Raw genomic sequence first — 14,985 nt, 5'->3', positions numbered from 1 at the left:
TAAAGCAATAATGACATTTTCACTAGATTTGAACAACAACTGTGTAAAAGCTTTTCAGTTACACATGCTAGGGCGAGACTCATAGCTCCCATAAGTGGATATAAATTGCTCCCTCCCACTAGACCTGGTTGTGCAGTCAGGGACTCAAACCACAGGGACTGTCACCACCAACAGGACACTGAACTGTCACACCAGCCTTTGCTTCTCCCAAACAGCTGATGATATGTTGTCTGTAACACGTCTGACAGGCTATGATTTATTACAAGGGATTTTTTTTATTAATGAGCAATGCTGGGAATCTTTTTACTTGATGTCTTGCCAAGAGGGAAGTTATTTTGCTCATTAATTACAGGTACTAGATGTGAATGGAAGGAAGGGCTTTTGTTTTCTCTCTGTTCCAGATAGTTAACCACAGGATCTGGTGAGAAGAAAAGGAAGAAGAGTCATGCAGAGGTAGATCCTGGGAGATTGAAATGCTGCCTTGTGGCCTGCCTTGAAGATGCTGGGGATGCTGGTGCACCTCTCATGCAGAGAGTATGCAGCACACACAAACTCTGCCAGCAGATCCCAGTGAGTCCCCATTTCACAAGCTGGAAAAAGGAGCCATACCTTCCCACCAGGAGGTCCTCCAGACTGGGCTTGCAAGTGGCCTTCAAAGGAAGAAAAAGGAAGATGGGACCCTGTTGAAGGATGGAAGGATGAAGGCCAGAGCTGTTGGATGTTCTTCAAGTATGTCTCAACCCGCCCTCACGATCATGCTGGGAAAAGGGGCCCTGGGGTTGGTCCTGGGCAGGTCTCATGTCCTGGCTGCCAGAGGGATTCCTTCACCCAGACCACGGCACAACAGTACCCACGTCACCAGTGTCTGCTGAGGCTGGAAGGGTTTGTCCTGTGGCTTCTGATTCATGCCCACGCCTGTGGCTATTTTATCCCTGCCACCCAGGGCGAACCTCAGGCAATTCTGTGGTTTCATTCAGACACATTTCTTCTGAGTGCATCTTCATGCCATCCACACTCTGCTGAGGATATTTTGTTTGAGAATTTCTCCTTTAACTCTTTGAATTCATCTGTAAATAGGTAGCTGCATTTACTTAGTGACTGCCTGGGTCATTTCCTCTCTAAGCAATCCTCTGGGTTCACTCTGCAGTACTTCCTCTTCACATTTTCTACATCTTCTGATATTTTTCCTTTTTTAGCTGAAGCAGGCTGTTATAAATAGCAACAGGATTTCCCTGCGTATTTGTAAAATCAATACTACCACCCCAAATGTTGCCCGGAACGAAGTTAAAACACAAACTAACAAGGAGTCAGTTTATGTCGTGCTTTATTCGGGGCCCGGGGACCTGGGGACCAACGTCCCAAATCAGGATTCCCCAAAGACCCTCATCAAGACTCAGGTTTTTATACCTTTTTACAAAGATTACTACGTGACAAACAGAAAAATTCTTTGATAAAGCAATGACGTTCATCTACTAGGTAACAGACTTCTAAAGTAATAAATTCTACATGCTTGTCTTATTTAAAACTATAGGTTAATTACCAAAATTTACCTTCCCCCGTCACTAGACCCCCTCCTAGTAATATTTCAAACTTTATCTTTAAGACGGTTTTCCCTTTCAGCATGTTCTTCATGCTTTGCTAATCCCTTTGATTATTGTTTCCACAGACCCAACATATTCCCAGGCTACCTTCCCAAGGCCTAGTGCCCTAATGCTAGCCAAGAAGCCTTAGCATAACTACTGCTATATGATTTTCTGATATTTTGGTAACATTTCCCCCCTTTTGAGCATTCTTCAAAAATCTTCTTTGCAAGGATGCTCAATTCTTCAAGTTGTGGTTTCAACATACGGCAGGAGAGCAGTTCTTCTAGAAGTTGGAGCCATTACTTCACTTCGGGTTACTGCTTTCATGATCTTCCGGGTATGAGTTCCTTCCCGGATAATCATTCCCAGAAGGCACCTGTATGAGATTACTACTACAATAATGATTATTACAATCATGATCATATATTGTATCACTGAAGAGATCCAACCAGAGATCTGGATTCCAAATGAGCTAAATAAAGCTCCAACCCAATTATGTTCTGCCTCCTTCTCTACCTCCTGGACTTTTGATTCAATTTGGTCTAATTGGCTAATATCCCTCTTTACTTCGGTAGACACATTTGGGATGTGTATACAGCAATGGTCATCCTTACCCTTCAAATACCCACACACCCCATGTTCCTTGAGTAATATCATATCCAATGCCATACGATTCTGTACTGTCATCCTCGTGGTTGCCTGTAACTGCAAATTAACATCTTTGAATCCTTTTTTTGTGACTGCAGCCAGTCTTTCGGTTTGTCCCATTAACTTATATAACATTTCCCTATTACGATAAGTTGAAATTTGGGCAAACAAAGATTCCAACACCCACCCGAATTTTACTCCTCCTGATGGTTCATGCCACTCATCCTCAGGACCTAACTCATCTCTGGTTTCTCGTCGGGTCCGTCCTTTCATTTCCTCACTTGTTAATTTTGACTGTCTCCAAAATGGACATAAAGTAGGTACCCCTAAGGTTATCTGAGTGACAGGACCATCTATGGGCATGTGAGTAGTCCATTGTCCGTGTCCCATAATCCAAACTAAATTCCCTGGGCTCCTAACCATTGTATTTTTGCAATCCAATTGATTCGTCCCTTTTAAGGTTCCTTTAATAGTATGGTTATATCCTCGACATTCACATCCCCATTTCAATAATATTAACATCGGTACTAACCCGATTTGGTTTTCTGGACTATCGCATGTAAACACTTGTGTGCAGTTCCAATTCCCTAATTGCTCCTTCCCTTTCCGATGAGCCGAGTCTCCCCTTACGACCCTCCCATGAGTTTGATTTTTCAAACCTTTCCATTCTATACACCATCCTATGTCCCCTAAGTAACTATATGTCTCCAGTAAGCTTGGTCCCCAAATGGCCTGCCAATTTTCCCACTGAACTTTATTTTCCTGACATACCATCTCATAATAATGCTCTACAATAGATTGATCAGTTTTCCGGATCTCATCATATTCACACCATCCCACGTCCTTAAATCTACCTATCTTTGTAAAAATCGAATTTGGAAGTGCTTTACAATCTGCACGTTGTCCTGGAGTTGACCACTGTTTCCGAACCACCGTCAGCCGTTCTACCGTTTTAGTTCGATTGTGTAATTCATTCCTACATTCCCGGGTCCCGTTCTTTACCATGGTTGGCATATTCGTCACAGGGATCACTCCCCATGGTATAGGATCTCCAGCAGCGTGTGGTAAAGGTAGACAAGCCGTAATGGTTGTTACATTCTGAATTTGACCAAAATCCCTTATGAGTCCTACCACCAAGTTTTCCTGATCAGCACTTCTGACTAAATGGTCAATTTCTGGTGTTTGTCTAGTCACTCTTGTCTCCGTCTCCCAGACAGACACGGTTATTGTCCCCATCCCCCACCATTCATCATGGGCTATCCAACAAATGTAATTTCCTTCATCTACCCCCCCCGCACATCCTTGATAGTCAGAGTCAACAACTCCGGTCTTTCCTGTAGTTTGTATTTTTCCCCAGAAACCAAATTTCTCTTGAACCATCATCCGTAATCCGAAAACTTTCTTCCCGATTCCAAGTTACAACTGAGAATGACATCTCTCCCTCTGACAGCTTTATAGACACTATGTTGAGGGCGTATCCCTACATTTGTATGTGGTCTGGCTTCCACTTTCCTTAACCCATAATTTCCATTAGTCCCACAGGACACTACACACAAATATTGTTCTTCTGTCTCCCCTATTCGAGGATTAGTGATATTCAACCATCCTTTTCCTGTCATTCCTTCCAACCACCAGCTTGTCTCTTTTGTTTGACTTTCCCATCCTTGTTCTTGATTCCGTTTCCACCATTTGACCTGTATCTTCCACCTACAAATCTTTTCTAACCTGAACATACAGCTTATCCGCAACGGAGGGCCATCCCATATATCTACTCGGGTACTTACGGGTATTACTGATATTGGGTAATCTCCGACCGCTGCCTCATCCTCAGGCAAAACCTTTACTTCAAAATCCCCATATGCAAAACTGTTTCTTATCCAAATGATACAAGCAAATTGACCACCTTGATGTCTCTGAATGCCAGGTATTTGAAGGGTAGTATTTCCTCTTTGCTGATTCTCGTCCCAAAATTTTGTGACTCCTTTCCTGATCGTCTCCATCCGGCAATTATGTCAGTGAATCCAGCTCCCTGATTGTCAGAAAATAGACACGTTAATTTCAGAGTAGCATTTTCAGGTATTACCACTAAAGGCTCAGGAACATCCACTACCACAAAAGCATTTGACAGATATGCAATATACAAAAACACAGTTATCAGTGCTTTGCTCTGAACACCATTCGGGTAGCAGATAGCGGTTGCACCTCCCATTTCGACGGGGCCTTCTTTACGCGGGTATAGTGTATCCAGCTGTCGATCCCTTCGACCTTCACTGTGGTGTAAGTTGTCATTATCACCTGGTGAGGACCGTCCCATGTTTCTTTTAATGGCTCAGCGTTCCAATTCTTCACATACACCTGATCTCCGGGAACAATGTTGTGAATGGGATTTTCCAACGGCAATGGGCGGTTCCACTGCAGAGCTCCTCGGATGGCTGTAAGAGTTTTGTTTAGTGACAGCACATAGTTCATCAACACTTGATCTCCTACCAAATGAGGGTTTCCCTGATAGGTGGATGCATGGTAAGGTTTGCCATACAGAATCTCGTATGGGCTTACACCAACCTTCTCCCTCGGTTTGATTCTTATTCTTAGTAGGGCCAGTGGTAAAGCTTGTGGCCACTGGATTTTGGCCTCCTGGCATATTTTCTTGATCTGCCCTTTTAGTGTCTGATTCATCCTCTCTACCTGTCCACTCGATTGAGGCCTCCACGGAGTATGTAAGTTCCACATGATTCCCAACATCCTAGCTATCTCCTGCACAATTCCTGCCACAAAATGAGGACTCCTGTCTGATGATAGCCCTAATGGCACCCCAAATCTAGGGATTATTTCTCTCAATAACGTTTTAACTACTTCTTTAGCCTGATTTGTTCTGCAAGGGAAAGCTTCTGGCCATCCCGAAAAGGTACACACATAAACCAACAAATATTTATACCCCTGTGCTTTAGGTAACTCAGAAAAGTCTACTTGCCAATAGTCTCCAGGCTGTGGTCCAATTTGTATTTTACCCATTTGCACCTGTTTTCTTACCACCGGATTGTTCTTAATACACAAAGGGCACATAGCATTGATCCTTTTAGCCATTGTTAGCATCTGGTTAGAGATTATCTCATTTTTCAAGAATTTTGTCAGCGCCTCTGCTCCCCAATGGCATTTATTATGTTCTATTTCCAAAACTGTTTTCATGATCCTCTGAGGCAGTACCACCTGTCCAGTAGAAGTTAGATACCATCCTCTTAAATTTTTCCGAGCTTGAACAAATGCTGCCAATTTTTCATCATCTGGCGAGTAGAGGGGTCGTTGATCCATAAACGGTGTGGCTGGATTGATTCGTGTGGGCAATAATACCAACTGAGTCCATACCTCTCGGGCTGCCTGCTTGGCCATCCGGTCTGCGAACTGGTTCCCTTGGAATGCTTTCCCTTCCTCGTTTCGGTGTCCTCTCACATGCATCACCGCAACAGCCTGTGGCTTATGGATAGCTTCTAAAAGAGCTTTTACTTCTTCCCGGTGTTTAATTAATGATCCTTGGGAATTCAGCAGGCCCCTCTCTTTCCAAAGGGCACCATGTACATGTACCACCCCAAAGGCGTATTTAGAATTTGTCCATATGTTTACCCTCTTCCCTTGACTTAATATGAGAGCACGTGTTAGGGCCCAGACTTCAGCCTTCTGGGCTGAGGTCCCAGGAGGCAAAACTTTGGCCTCTATCACTTGTTGCAAGGTGACCACCGCATACCCAGCATACCTGGTTCCATTCTCCACAAAGCTTGATCCGTCCGTGAACAGTTCCCAATCGGGATTCTCCAAGGGCTCATCTTTTAAGTCCTTTCGGCTAGCATATACTTGCTCAATGACTTCCACACAGTCATGTGCCAGTTCTCCAGTTTCCTCTTCTGCTCTTAAGAATTCTGCTGGGTTAAGATGATTAGTCGATTTTAATTCAATATCATCCTGCTCTCTCAGCAATGCCTGGTATTGTAACATCCGGCTTGAGGATAACCAATGCCCCCCTTTTTGTTCTAAAACAGTCAACACCATATGGGGAACGTATACCTCCATTTTTCTTCCAAGAGTTAATTTCCTGGCTTCCTGTATCAATAGTACCGTTGCGGCCACTGCTCTCAAGCATCCTGGCCATCCGGCACTAACTGAGTCCAATTGTTTGGAAAAGTATCCTACCGGGCGTTTCCATGATCCCAATTTTTGGGTGAGCACTCCCAATGCCAATTTCTGCCTCTCGGTCACATAGAGTTGAAAATCTTTATTGAGGTCAGGCAATCCCAATGCCGGAGCTTCTCTCAGTGCCTGTTTGAGGGCCTGGAATGCTTTTTCCTCGATCTTGCCCCATTTCAGTTCGGGATTTTTCACAGCCTCGTAGAGAGGTTTGGCCTTTAATCCAAAATCAGGGATCCACAACCTGCACCACCCCACCATTCCCAAGAATGACCTCAATTCTTGATGATTTCGTGGGGTCGGGAAAGCACAGATAGTCTGAATTCGATTGACCCCCAACTTACGCACTCCTTGAGAAATTTCACATCCTAAGTAGATAACTTGTGGTCTTACCAGTTGCGCTTTTTCTTTGGACACCCGGTATCCAGCCTGACCTAGCATGTTCAGCAGATCGATGGTCAACTTCAAACAAATCTCCTTATCTGCAGTAGCGAGAAAAATATCATCTACATATTGCAAAATCACAAATGAGAAAGGTGATTCCTTTACCTGTGTTGTCTTCCATTCTTCTAATTCCCGAGCCAATTGATTCCCAAATATTGTAGGTGAGTTTTTGAATCCTTGAGGCAGACGACACCAAGTGAGTTGTTTCTTCCTCCCTGTCTCTGGGTCTTCCCACTCGAAAGCAAAATATTTCCTGCTTTGAAATGCCAAAGGGATGCAGAAGAACGCGTCCTTTAAATCAGTTACTGAGAACCACTGAAATTTTTCTGACACTGATGTTAACAAGGTATAAGGATTAGCCACCACTGGATGAATGTCCTTAGTGATATTATTAATGGCCCTTAGATCCTGGACTAACCTATACTTACCATTTGGTTTTCTTACTGGGAAAATGGGAGTATTAAACTCAGATTCACATTCCTGCAAAATACCTATGGTCAGGAATTGGGATATCATCGGGGCCGCTCCTTTCTTTGCTTCCAATTTTAAAGGATATTGCTTTATTCTTACCGGGCTGGCTCCTTCTTTAATTCCACTACTACTGGTTGTGCAGCCTTAGATTTTCCCGGAATACCTGTCTCCCATACCCAGGGGACCACAGCCAACTCTATTTCTTTGGGGACTTCTACTGACTCCACTTCCCTAACCAAAAACAATTTAGATATGTTTTCTTCTGGTATTTCTAATTTCGCCCTTCCTTTTTCAAATGTTATTTTTGCTTGCAACACAGACAGCAAGTCCCTTCCTAATAAAGATTCAGGGCTATTGGGCATATACAAAAACTGATGGTCAAATTCTTTCCCCCCAAATTTAATGTCCACAGGTCGCAAAAATGGTCGTTCTTCTATTTGACCTGTTACCCCAACCACTTGGATTTTAGAATCACTTAATGGCCCGACCTGTGTGTTTATAGCTGAGTATGTGGCTCCCGTATCTACCCGAAATTCCAGTGGTTCCCCCTCTATTTCCAGAATCACCTTTAAATCCCGGTCTAGTCAGCTTTGGTTCTGATAGCTTCCCATCATAAAGGCTTGAGCGACACCTTGCGGTCCTCTTTGGAAAGGACTCCCGTCACTCAGTTGGCCCGGACTCCCCATGGACACCACCCCGTTATCTCCCATACCTCCATTAAGGAGGCATTCATTCTTCCAATGTCCTCGATTTTTGCATAGGGCACACTGGTCAAATCCCAGTCTCGATCGTCCCCCAGTCTGCCCTGCCGTTCCAAATCCCCCTCTCCCACCATTTGCCACCATACCCATTCCTCTTCTGCCCCTACCGCGGCCTCTTCCTCTCCCTCGGAAAGTTCCTTCAGCAGCTTGCTGCAACACAGCCAACATGCTAGCTTGCTGTCTTTTAGCAGTTTCCTTTTCACGATTATTATACACCTTCCACGCCACTTCCAACAATTTCTCCAAATTCCGAGTTTCTTCCCCTTCCAACTTTTGTAATTTCTTCCTTATATCCTCCTGTGACTGTCCCATGAATATCAATGCCAGCTGTAACTTCCCTGATTCCTCCTCTACTTCTAAATTAGTAAACCGCCTAGCAACCTCTTTCAACCGTTCCAGGAAAGCCGATGGGGACTCGTTCTTTTCCTGCCGCACCGAATACAACTTTGACCAATTTAATGTTTTCGGGATCCCCGCCCGTACCCCTTCAATCAATAATTCCTGGTAAGCCTTCAACCTCTGGTATCCTCCGGTCGAATTGGGATCCCACTCCGGATCCTTCCTGGGCACTAAATCATTTAAAGTGCCATCTGCTACTCGCAATCGTAGCATTTCCTGAGCCTTTTCAGACATTACTCTAAATACCATTTCTTTCTCAGTGGAGTCCATAACTGTATCTAACAATACCTGCAAATCATTCCAGTCAGGGTTTTGAGTCTTTATAACCATTTTTACCTCTCGTGCAACCCGATCCGGGTCCTCGCGATACGAACCAGCTGATTGTTTCCAAATCATTAAATCATTCGGGGAAAAGGGCACTTTTACCATTATCCTGTCCCCCTGCGGTCCTACCGCTTCTCGCAAAGGAGCCATCAAAGAGGGTTGTACCATCCTCCCCCCTTTCCCTCCTACCCGACCTCTCCTGGTCCTTTCTGATAAAGGAGTTCTAGGCTTTTCCTTTTCCCTGATTTTCTCTCTACCGTCCTCTTCCTCTGAATCTCCCTCGTCTGAAGATTCCAGAGGAGGAGCACTGGGTGCTACCAGCATTGAAACATCCTCCTCAGGTTCTTTGAATGTGACAGAACAGCACTTACAGTTTTCCCTGCTTTTACAACCTAAACATTTGTCATCTGCAGTAACGTTCAACACCAACAAACCACACTCTTTCTGCCACTCCGGCTTTCCTTGCAAATAATAAAACAAATCCAAATACGGTATCTCATCCCATTTCTCATTATTCCGCAAAAAGTGCATCAAAGGAGTAATAATATCAGAATTCAAAGTACCATTCCGGGGCCATTGCATTCCCCCAGTCTCATATTGTGGCCAAACATAATTACAATAGCCCATTAATTTCTTTTTGCACAGTTCTTGCCCAAAATTACCCACTTTCCAATTTTTCAGCAAGCATCCAAGTGGAGAATCATCGGGGATCTCCATACCTACGGACGCCAATGCTTTGAAGTTTTTAAACGGCATCATGACACACTTAATCAACAAACACTCACTCACAATTTTATTATCTCACTCACACAACTTGATTATTCCACCAATTCCACCAATTCTTGCCTTTTCTCGTCACCACGAGCGGCAAGTGCTGGTCCTGCACAGCTTCCTTGCCGTGTCTTACGGCCAGCGCCTAGGCTTTTACCACAACCACAGACGTCTTTTTTTTTTACCCAGCCCTGCGGGAATTACTCTCCCGTCTTATAGGGCGACACCTTTATCAGAGGAATAAAGCACTTGTCGGGCTTACCTCACAGTCGTCCGTCAGGCGCGGGGTCGGGCACGGGTTGATGTCTCCCCAGAAATCACCTGGTGCCGGCGTGGAGTTGATCAGCTCGCGAACCGCCCCAGCAGCCTTCGGAGTCCTGCCGCGGTCACCAGAAAACTGTTGCCTGGAACGAAGTGAAAACACAAACTAACAAGGAGTCAGTTTATGTCGTGCTTTATTCGGGGCCCGGGGACCTGGGGACCAACGTCCCAAATCAGGATTCCCCAAAGACCCTCATCAAGACTCAGGTTTTTATACCTTTTTACAAAGATTACTTCATCATACTACGTGACAAACAGAAAAATTCTTTGATAAAGCAATGACGTTCATCTACTAGGTAACAGACTTCTAAAGTAATAAATTCTACATGCTTGTCTTATTTAAAACTATAGGTTAATTACCAAAATTTACCTTCCCCCGTCACTAGACCCCCTCCTAGTAATATTTCAAACTTTATCTTTAAGACGGTTTTCCCTTTCAGCATGTTCTTCATGCTTTGCTAATCCCTTTGATTATTGTTTCCACAGACCCAACATATTCCCAGGCTACCTTCCCAAGGCCTAGTGCCCTAATGCTAGCCAAGAAGCCTTAGCATAACTACTGCTATACGATTTTCTGATATTTTGGTAACACTTTGATTTTGAAACTTTTAATTTTCAGAAAATTCAACAATGAGATTGTACATATTCTCACATGCTCCTCCCTTGGGCCAGCTATTAACAAATCATCAATATATTGTAATAACTTAATTCCTTCTGCTGGCACAAATTGACTTAATAATGTTTAAGGGCCTGACCATAAAGGCTAGGGGAGTCCACAAATCCCTGAGGCGGAGATGTCTACTTAGGTTGTTTCAGGATCCTCCTATTGAAAGGCAAAATAATCCAGATTTTTTTAGAGGGGAAGTCCAAAGATATCTTTAGATTTATTATACTGTATTACACATTCTCCGGAGGGACTTTAGAATGGTATAGGGAATTGGCTACCACGGGGAAACTTTTATTTGAAATTGGTTCAATTTTCAACCTTCCCACCTGGGACTGACATGGGGGCTGGGACCGGGAAGGGACGCTCCCCTGCTCTGGGGGGTGGCTGCTGTGTTGGCAGCGGCAGCGAGCCTGCCAGAGAGGGTTAGTTATGGGACAGGACTCCCCGGGGCTGGGGAGCGAGCATGGGCGGAGATTGCGCTCCTCCCAGGGGAGCTGCAGCCGCAGAGGCACTGAAGCTGGAGGGAACGGGGGGGGGGGAGTTTCGCCCACCAGGCCTGGAGCGGGGCCTCGGAGCAGGGGGAGAGCCTGGGTTTGTATGCGTTTGGGGTAAAAGTTTTACCTTACACACAAGGCTTTTTGGTGTTTGCTTTTCCCTTGCCCCATTATATTAAAAAACTTTCTTACCTTTTTTGGTGGTGGGTCTCGCGCTGAATTCTTTCTTAGCTTCCTCTAAGAGCTGGGATCCTTTCCCAAACTGTTTTGTCACAAACTGGATTCTGCTTTTTGGATTACTTACCCGTCCAGCGAGCTGAGCAGTGGGTCTGTTCATCCAGTGATAAAAACTTCGGTTTGCATCCTGGGCTTCTCACCAGCCCGTAGCTAAAAGGCTTACCAGTTTCCCGAACTCAGAGGAACGTCTCCTTTCCTTTTAGCTTCCTTGTGATCGGTTCCCCAGACTCCCCTGAGTCTGGGTTTGATGAGCGAAATGAGTTTTCCCCGACTCGCTTCCCTGTCAGACGACCAAGTTGCGGGAGTTTGGAAATGCGGGTTTCAAGTCCGTTGTTGTTCCGTGACCAGGTCACATCTCACTCACTCACCCAATCACCCTCACTCAACCAGCAATATTTACAGCTATTTTCTTGCGTGGAATCTTCGTGCACGGAGAAATTTTACGAGTGAAAACAATAGCCTTGGCTCTGAAAGACCCCCCTAGATCTTTCCTGAGATCTTTGGATCCAAAAAACCCCCTCTTTTATTGTGGCGCTTAACCTAAATTTAGTTCGTGATTCAATAGGTGATACGGAGTATCCCACTTCGCCGGGTCGCTGAAAATCAGCGGGGCGCCTCCTGAGCAAAGGGGTTCTGCAGCACCGGTATTGAATCCCAGTCACAGCACCAATCTGTTATAAATGATAAGAAGCCAATTCAAAATAACAGAATTTATTTAGCAAATTTTAAAAAATCAGTTCAAAAGCCACAATAAAATTGGACAACATTGATCGAATGCTGGGTGGGCAGAGTGACAGTAACAACAGTACCGTCCAACCTCAGCCACACACTCTAGGTCCGGTGTAAGGTCTTTTTATACAGTTTATTTGTCCTGAGGCTAAGTCCATTGAAAGTCCAAATATTCATGTGTCTCTTTATTTCCAAGCGAGGTCTTGAAAGGGGTTCTCGTAAGTATGAAAAGACGTTCATAGTCTCCCTGGATCTCGTCTTTGGGGTGCTGATTTGGTCATCCTCCGGATCCCCTATCAAGATTGATATCAGATGTCGAGGAGCTGTGAAGTGGAGGCCCATCCCTGATGAATGGGCCATCTCCAGTCCGGCCATGTCATTTCTGTTGCAAATGTTGTGGTTTCACAGCTTGCACCACAGGTCTTGGAATCTCAGAGATGCCCTGGAGTAGCTTTTTAATAGACCAAATCTTTGATACACGAATTTATCCATTACATTTACCACACCTAGGTAGGACTGGACCTCGGTGGTAGCAGTGAATCCTCCCTGCAGTAAGGCCACACCTCAACCATCCTCTTTCCGATGCTGAGAGAGAGAGAGCAGCTGCCTGAGGGAAACTCCCAGAGACAAAAGAAATGTAGCCTGATGCTACCCTCCTCTCCGGACTTTTGGCCACCTCTGTTTTTGTCAAGCATCCACAAGTACCCAGCAGTTAAGTGTCTTAGCAACTTATGGGAAAAAATTCCATAAGTAAAAAAGGAAGAACTTTACCCCCAACACCAAGTCATGAAATTTGCTTTAAATTACTGAGTTTCTTACATGGAAATAAATTCTTTCTGTATCCCATTGGGGTTTTGAGCTTTCAAAATATACTCTTCACATTTGACAGATTTTTTCCTATGAATGGGTCACCCCAATTGCACCAGCCATTTCATATATTAAGGGAAAGCTGGTATTGGTTTCAGAATGCTTTGGAAAGCTGAAGGTACAGCAACACTGAAACTGATAGGAAGCAACTGCATGCTAGCCTTGAGATCTTCAAAGCATCTAGTCCTTAAATATCAATGTTTAAGCAAAGCCTAAAGTATTTGCAAATTTTATTAATCCTGTGCCAGAGCATCCTACCTAGCTAAAAGTTTAAGTCCCTGCATATGTTAATTGTAATAAGTGATTAGCCAAATTTCATTAATATGCCATTTTATTAAGAAATATTGAGAAATAGAAATTCGAAAGAGCCACAAGCAACGGACAGCATCGAGCCTGGGATCAGTGCTGGGTGAACCTTAGAATCGGCTGTGTGCCGTATCTTCCTCCGTTCACAAAGTCCGCTTTTGCAGGCTTCGCTTATATACAGTTTTTCTGGACAAAAAGAAGGTTGCCTCATCCTATTTGTCCACTCAGTCGTTGTTTCATATTCATATTTCTTTTCTCTCCGTCTGCCGGTCTGATGAATGGTTTTCCGGGCAGGGCTGGATGTCTGATTGCATTTACGGGAACCTGGTATTGGCATGCACACCCAGACCAATGTAGATAGGATTTTCATCAGGTGTTGATCACGGGGGTCATTGGCAATCCCATCTTCGGAGAGGACCAGTCTCCTGGTAGAGACACCCTTCTTTCTGTTGCAAATGCGCTGCTTCCCCTGTTCCCGGCAGAGGCTGCAGTTTCACAATTTCTTTTTATTTGGTGGCTTTAAAATGATTTGGTACCATATATTTCTATAGAACACTAATTAATTCTCCAACACTTATAACATTAATCTTGGCCTATTCCAAAGGTATGCTTAAATATACCTGCATTCGGTCATGTCCTTTATTTCATCCTCCAACCCGGTGACCTGCAAAACTGGGAAAACACAGTATTTTTATAAACCGCCTGGCACCCATCTGCCCTCCCAAAGCCTCCTTCTCCTGTTTCAGCAGGGGCATCGGATGTCCGTAGGGGACAGCGCCAAGGGAAACTGTCGCACTTTTCCCATTCTCTTCCGGATCCCGACCATACAGCCACCTCATGGCTCGGTCCCGCGGTTCGGTACTCCCCGGCGGTCAGCCGATAGTGCCCGTGCCCGTCCCCGTTCTCGTTCCCAGTCCCTGTTCTCGTCCACGCCTGCAGCGCCCCCTGGCGTCGGGAGGGGGAGGGAAGGCCGGCGCGCGCCGCAGCGTGCAGGCTGCGCGTGCGCTGGCACCGGGAGCGCGCGGGGCGCTGCGCGGAGCGCTGCCAGCAGCAGCGGGGCCGCGCGCGTTGCCGGGCGACGGCGGCCGGGCGGCGGCGCGGGCCCGGTGCGGTGCAGGCTGCGATGAGGAGGCGGCAGCGGCCCTCGCGCTCTCGTTGGCGCTGAACTCCGCGCCCGCACTTCCCCCGTCCCTCCCCATCCTGTCCCGTCCTGGCTCTGCTCCCCCACCGCCCCCTCATCTCCCCTCGCTCCGGCCGGCCCATCCCCCTCCATGCGGCGGGAGCGGCCGGAGTGGGGCCCGTGCCGCGGCCGCGCCGAGCCCTGCCGTCCCTCACGTCTTCGCCGCCAGATCCCGCAGGGAGCCGCGGAGGGTGTCCGTATTAACAGCGGCGGGTGAGGCCGCGGCCGGGGGCGGGGGTGATGAGGGCGGCTCGGAGCGGGGGAGCGGCGGAGTGCTCCCCTCCCCCGGGGTCCGCGCGGCGTGGGGAGCTGGGCTGCGGGGCTCCCCCTGCCGCTCGTCGGGCGCGGTCCGGGCCTGGCCGCAGCTGCGGCGCGGCCTTGGGTCGCCGTCCGACCGCGCTCCGCTACCGGGGACGGCGCGGGGAACGCCGCTGCCCGAGGCTGCTCCCGGTGGGGGTGCCCTCGCCGCCCTTCGCGCACCGGGAGCGGCGGCCGCCTGGTCTGGCCCGTCCCTCCCCGCTGCGTGGCCGCTGCCCTTGGTTGCTGCCACCTGCCCCGCAGCAGCCGCATGCCGGGCGAGGGGACACGAGGCCTTCGCGGGGACCCA

General features: G+C 46.7%; 1 protein-coding gene across 1 annotated transcript; it reads right to left on the bottom strand.

The window, feature by feature from the left end:
• Nucleotides 1-4,385: 4,385 nt before the first annotated feature.
• On the bottom strand, nt 4,386-14,037 carry LOC136373449 (uncharacterized). Its single transcript, XM_066338343.1, is given in 7 exon segments — nt 4,386-7,435; nt 7,438-7,888; nt 8,035-8,233; nt 8,319-9,150; nt 9,469-9,571; nt 9,840-9,981; nt 13,898-14,037. Coding segments are annotated over 7 exon segments (4,917 nt in total).
• Nucleotides 14,038-14,985: the final 948 nt, after the last annotated feature.

The sequence above is a fragment of the Sylvia atricapilla genome, chromosome W (genome assembly GCF_009819655.1).
Source record: "Sylvia atricapilla isolate bSylAtr1 chromosome W, bSylAtr1.pri, whole genome shotgun sequence".
NCBI lineage: Eukaryota > Metazoa > Chordata > Aves > Passeriformes > Sylviidae > Sylvia > Sylvia atricapilla.
The sequence above is the reverse complement of the archived record's forward strand: the minus strand, read 5'-3'. Positions and strand labels throughout refer to the sequence as shown.